This window comes from Poecilia formosa, unplaced genomic scaffold (assembly GCF_000485575.1).
Source record: "Poecilia formosa unplaced genomic scaffold, Poecilia_formosa-5.1.2 Scaffold934, whole genome shotgun sequence".
Lineage (NCBI taxonomy): Eukaryota > Metazoa > Chordata > Actinopteri > Cyprinodontiformes > Poeciliidae > Poecilia > Poecilia formosa.
Window position 1 is genome coordinate 14,128 of NW_006800873.1, and position 6,563 is coordinate 20,690.

The window sequence follows — 6,563 nt, forward strand, 5'->3', positions numbered from 1 at the left end:
CACTCTGCTGCTAACAGTGTAAACACCATCAGGATCTGTGCTTTTCTCTGCAGCTCCAGCAGACATGATGTTTCCGTCTCCGTCCAGCCAGAACATCTCAGGTTCTGGATACCAGCCTGCAGCGCTGCAGTCCAGCATCACTCCACTGCTGCTGACATCCAGTCCAGATAAACTGGCACCAGGTGAGGAGGCGGAGCCTGATGGTCAGAGAGCAGAGGAGGCTGAAGAATCACATCGTTTAACATTCATACTGTGACGATCAGCTACATGTTACATTTAAACTGTAAATGAACTGAAGAGCCAAATGAACGTCATATTTTAAATGCTGTGTATGTTTTTTTGTGTTTTGTTTTGTTTTTTAGTGAGTTTTGTGTGAAGTAGTTATGAACAGTCAGTATGTGATGTCCAGTAGATTACTTTTGTATTTCAAGTAAAATTTACTCCATTAGTTCATCCCATGTTGCTTTCAAAAGTCCAGTTTTAAAGTTCAAAATGTTTTAATTATGTTAAAATACTTTTCAATCATTTTTATATCTTGAATCAATCATTCTAAATAAACTGGTTATTGATAACCTTACAGCTCCATTCAGCACAGATCTCTCATTTTCCTCAAACTCTTCAAACATTACAGATTATAACAGACAATCTGAGTTCAAATGTTAAATTGATTTTATTTTTAGTTTATAGCAACAAACATTTTCAGTGACTTTGATTCAAAATCAGATAATTAAACAAACTTGTCTAAAAAAATCCTTTAACTTGCTGATTTTAGTATAAGAGGTAAAACATTCTGATGTAGTTTTTAGTTAAAATGTCATTGCAAATATTCCTTAGTAAACATTAATATGAAGAAAATGGTTTTAATTGTATACTGTATGTTGTGATTTATTTTCTTACCAACAACAAGCTCAGTAAAATATTCCTTCTTCTCTCTGGGAAAGTAGCATCTGTATCTTCCACTGTCAGATATTCTGACATCAGAGAGTTTCAGTGAAACGTCTCCATGTTTCAGATTTTCGGGGATCATTGACGATCTTCCCCTGAAGGCTTCATTTTGGTCGGCTGAATATTCTTCACCATCGAGATTCACAAACACAAATCTGGGTTTCAGGTCGGGTCTGCCCCACTCCACTGTCATCTGAGACGCATCTTTAGGAGGTTTCAGGAAACACGGCAGAACCACGTCCTCACCGACCATCACAGTAACTGACTGAGGTGAATCCGTCTGCTGAGCCTCACCTGAAAATGACAAAAGATGAGGAAGTTCAACTGTAGTGGGAATTTGTCCTCAAACCAACATAACAGTCACTTTATGTTGGTTTATATCCCCGATGTATCAAGGCTTGTTTTGCTGTCCTCTAGTGGTTGTAATTATTTCCAATGAAGTATCAGCATAGCAAATTCACACACTTTCTGGCACTTGTTCAGCCAGAAAGTGTGTGATAACACACACATTGATATTAAACTATTTTCTGACTGTTCCATTAAGATTTAACATCAGTTTCTGTTTATCTGTTTTCAGAGCCTCTACAACTTTAACAGGTTTTAGAAACTGGCTGGTTTTAGCTCATTTTTGTTTTGAAAGATTAAGATTATAACACAAAGCTAATCTCTAATTTGTCAGATTAATGTAAGACAGATGAATGAGTCAAACTGCCAAGAGTGCAAAAGTTTAAGGTGTAAATAAATATAGCAGCTGGTGTTTATTCAGCAATTTGTTGTTCAACAAACTTGCATAAAAAAATAAAATACTTTTAAGAAGAAGAAAAAGGAAACAATAAAAACAAACATGAATGACTGCTGGTAACATGTTGGTCAACAGAACTGCTCTACCTGATTTCATTCATTTCACTGAGTTGAATCTTCAGCCCTTAAATAAAAACGTTTTTGTTGCCTAAATGTCCTGATTTTTCCCAAACTCTGGTGACTAAAGCAAACATTTCTCATCCTGGAATCATGGAGGAAAAACAGATAAATATCACAGTCAGACTTACAGTGTAAAATTAATTTAAACAGATTCCAGTAAATTTGTGTAGAAATTACCTTTGCAGGTGAACATGAGGAGCAGGAAGCCAGTCACAGCAATAATGGAGAGAAGATTGATAGGAAACATATTTTCCTTATGATCCAACCTGTTAATGTAACATTAAAGCACAGAGAGTATGGTTTTAAATGAATTTAGTCTTAAAGGGTTTCTATCAAGAATGACATGACGACTATATAAATAATATAATGTTTTATGCAGCGTCTGTGATCTTCAGCCATTATTTTGTCATGAGGGATTTAATATATAACTAGCTTTCTACTTGAATAAATATTTTAAAAATAGTTAATCATTGAAAATATCAATATCCATGTTTTTGAACAGTGAATAAGAAAACAAAGAGGAACATACAAACTTTCACCCTAAAAGAAAAGATTAAATAAATATTTATTAACAGTAAAGAGCTCCTCTTAAACATCTAAAATCTTCCAAAGGTTCTCGACAAAAAACCAAAGTCTTCAAATTTTTCAAATACAGGAATATAAAACACTTCCTGAAGTTAAAATGAAAGTTAAAATATTAGAAAATTATCAACAATGTTTTTAAAACCAACAAAAAAATTATGCCTGTCCTTCAAAAATAATAAAAGGTACATTAAATCAGGAGAGAAAATGTAACATGTAGTTTCATTTACAAGCACCGACATTTTGATTAAGACAAACCTGCAGCAGGAGCAGTTAAACCATCAACAATCACCAGAACCAGAACCATGAAATCAGCAGTAAGGTCCAAAGACAAACGTTTAAATTTACAGTCGTCATTTTTTTAAAATGTAGAGGATTTTAAGTTTAAAGGATTAAACTATATTTCAGACTAGATTAAGAACTTACAGTGAAAAATGGTCAGATATAATGTCAGAAGCTTTCAGTACGTACCTGAACTGCAGAAACTCATTTATGATCAAACAATGATCAAAGTAACAGGAAGATGAGATTCTGGGTCAAAGTCCATCAACAACTCAGTTTATATGTAATAAAATCAGGTGTGTTCAGCTTTGTAGGTTGTAACTTTTGCAGTGATTCATCAGAAACGCAAAAGATTTTCTCTCTCTGGTAAAAACCTTTTAACAAAGACACATTTACAGTTCAGTTTCTGAAATGACTGACAGAAAATTATGATCTTTTCTCAATATTCAAATTTATAGAGGTTTGTCTGCATATAAAACGGTTATGGCCACTCTTGCATCACAAAAGTTTCAGAAAACAAAAATGCCAGAGTTGTCCCACAGGAGGAGGTTTTCAACTCACTTAAAAACAAAAAAAAGCCCTCGCGGAGACTTTTCCTGTTTCAAAGGAGTTTCTTTTACTTATAAAAATAACAAAAAATAATCAAATATAAACGTTAATTTGTGGTATAAAAACCTTTTCACTCCTTCACCAAACAATCAGATCAGCCCCAGCAGCTGCTTCTGCCTGTTAATCACTGCAGGAGGCTGACTGACGAGGAGGAGGGTCTGAGCAAAACAAATAAATAAATGTACAATAGATCTACCATTCACATGGCTTTATATCTGTGGAAATTAATAATTTAGCAAAAAATAAATCTAATTCTTAATAGGCTCCAACAAAAACCATTAAAATAAGTATAAAACTCATCATTACTTTCCATCTACAATTAATTCAAATTCTTCATTTCAACCTGGTTTGATTAAATAAGTGCTCGGCCCCAGTAACATGACGCTCCATCCCAGGATGAGTGTATGTAAACTTCTGACTCCAGTTGTTGCAACATAGAAAAAAATGTCCAAAAATAAAGATCTGTGAATGTTAAAGACAATAATTAATAAATACTATATTGGTCCATGTTGCTTTTTATAATGATGATTTTATTTTGGTAATAAATCACAGATGTTTTTAACACAAGTTTATGAAATAAAATTAGAATGCAGCATATTTTGGACATAAAGATGCTTTATTAGCATAAGAACCACAGTAATCAGTTTTCTGCTCTGAGACTTTAGTTTTGTTAAATTGGACACAACTTGTTCTCTGTAACATCATCCAAGTTCCTCAAATCAGAGACATTAAGATGAAGCAAAGGCCAGTCATGTCTCAGGATTTAGAGGTTATGACACAGGATGAAAGAAACATTTTGACCATGTGGAGATTAAATCTACCAATTAATCTCTAAAGGTTTCATTTAAAAATAATAGAAATGAAAACATGTTGTGGCATTCATTTAGTTTTTTTTTTGCCCAACAAAACTTCTAATCCAATCATGTTTTCTTACATTTCTTACGTCTCGTCAGACATATTTGTGAACTTTGGGCTCCCTGCTATGTAAAAGCAGCATTACACATAAACACATACCGTGTTTCCCCGAAAGTAAGACAGTGTCTTACTTTCTTTTTATCCCCAAAAGCCCCACTATGTCTTACTTTCGGGGTATGTCTTATATTGGAAAAAAAATTGTCAAATTTTTACTGATGTATGATTAATGGGTAAAACTGATTACTGTGGTTCTTATGCTAATAAAGCATTAATGGGCTGCACAGTGGCGCAGTTGGTAGAGCTGTTGCCTTGCAGCAAGAAGGTTCTGGGTTCGATTCCCGGCCCCGGTCTTTCTGCATGGAGTTTGCATGTTCTCCCTGTGCATGGTGGGTTTTCTCCGGGCTCTCCAGTTTCCTCCCACAGTCCAAAAACATGTCAGGTTAATTGGCCTCTCCAAATTGTCCCTAGGTGTGAGTGTGAGTGTACTTGGTTGTGTGTCTCTGTGTTGCCCTGCGACAGACTGGCGACCTGCGGTGAGGTATGGAGAGGGGGACGGCGCGGTGACGCATGGAGAGGGGGACGGCGCAGTGACGCATGGAGAGGGGAACTGCGCGGGGAGAGGGGGGCGGCGCGGTGACACATGGAGAGGGGGACGGTGCGGACGTGGGCAGGAGGCGGCGCTCAGCTAGATGATAGATGCTTCCCCGAAAAGTAAGACATATGTCTTGCTTTCGGGGTACGGCTTATATTAGCCGACCCCCCTTAAACCCACGATACGTCTTACTATCGGGGAAACACGGTAATTTTATCAATCTAATGCATTTTTAAAGATCCTTTAAGTCCTTTTGAAATGGGCCCTTCGGTCTTACAGAGCTGCTTTTAACACCTGCAGTCCTTCAGCACCGATCTGTCAGCATTTCCAAGAGTCACGACTATGTTTGGACTTGGGAAAACGTTTGTCTTTGTCTTTATGGTTCAGCTGATACAATGATGACATCAAGGAATCCGGGCAGAAGACAGAATAAAACGAGTCAAAAGATTTTAATTCTTCTTCTGATTAAAATTAACAGTATATAAGACATACACAAATGGTACACATTTTTACACACTTGTCCCTTAGTGGGGTCAGGAGGGTTGCTGGTGCCTATCGTACCATTCACCCTGGACAGGTCACCAGTCTATCGCAGGGCAACACAGAGACACACAACCATGCACACACACACTCACACCTAGGGGCAGTGTTGTGGTACTCGAAATTAGTCTTGGTCTCGATACCGGTCTTAAGACCATTTTCTGATGGTCTCGGTCTCGTCTCGGACTCGACCGCATTTGGTCTCGGTCTTGTCTCGGTCGCTGAGGACTCGATACCGGTCTTAAGACCATTTTCTGATGGTCTCGGTCTCGTCTCGGACTCGACCGCATTTGGTCTCGGTCTTGTCTCGGGTGCTGAGGACTCTGCATTTTATTTCAAGACCAGTCGAGACCACAACTGTTAAAATTCCACTAAACGTGCAGCATACTGTCCAGTTTATTTGTTAACATCTTTGTTTTCAGTGGATGCAAAACGCACCGATTAAAATCCAACCAATAACGTGACTTGCCAAATACGTGTTTCTGTTTCTCTCCCCTCCCCCTCCCCACCTTTCACTCGCATGCGGCGCTCCAGGACATGCGCAGTGGTTTCCTCTCAGCGGCAGAAAATGTTTGTCTAATCGTCAGTAATATAATAGCGCTGCATAAATCATAAGAAATCCGATGGCCACAGCTAACTCAGCAGCGCTTCGCTTTTACAGACGGTGGAGACAACGTCTAACTTTTTTCGTCACTTAGAAAAGTAGCTCAAAGAAGGTAAGATCCATTAACGTGATGTTATCAAAGCTAGCTGTACAGAGACACATAAGCATTGTGATGAAAAAAAGTCACTCAGTGTCTGAGTTATTGTGCGGAGGTGTTGACTGACTTGTCGCATATATGGGACAACGCTATGTCCAAAAGTCTGCAATATAGTGATGTGACATTCAGAAACAGTCGATTCTTCTCCACGGCTCTTTACTTATTAGATAGGACTGGATTGTCACTGAGAGCCGTTGTTCTAGCAGACTAACATATGCTCTCAGAATAACATACTTGCAGTGAGTACCATGCATGCGCATTAAGAAGTCCGATCGTCAGAGGAGTTGTCAGTTCACCATACCCAGCAAGTTATGACGAAAATAAGTCATTAAATTGTTTTCAATGATAATTATATAGATATACATGCATTGTCATGGTTTCAAAGTGTGTTTAAAGCAGGTCTGGCTGCAGCTGGA

At 37.9% G+C, this 6,563-nt stretch overlaps 1 protein-coding gene across 1 annotated transcript in view; it reads right to left on the reverse strand.

Annotated features, from left to right (window-relative positions):
- LOC103132145 (butyrophilin subfamily 1 member A1-like) overlaps positions 1–3,211 on the reverse strand; it is a 5,838-nt gene extending 2,627 nt beyond the window's left edge. The window contains exons 1-4 of the mRNA XM_016667174.1: positions 2,920–3,211; positions 2,044–2,132; positions 898–1,239; positions 4–197 (exon numbers count right to left, since the gene is read on the reverse strand). Of these exons, the coding sequence (XP_016522660.1) occupies positions 4–197; positions 898–1,239; positions 2,044–2,113 (606 nt within the window). The 5' untranslated portion in view covers positions 2,114–2,132; positions 2,920–3,211. The remainder of the gene's footprint in view (positions 1–3; positions 198–897; positions 1,240–2,043; positions 2,133–2,919) is intronic.
- Between the last annotated feature and the right edge of the window lie 3,352 nt (positions 3,212–6,563).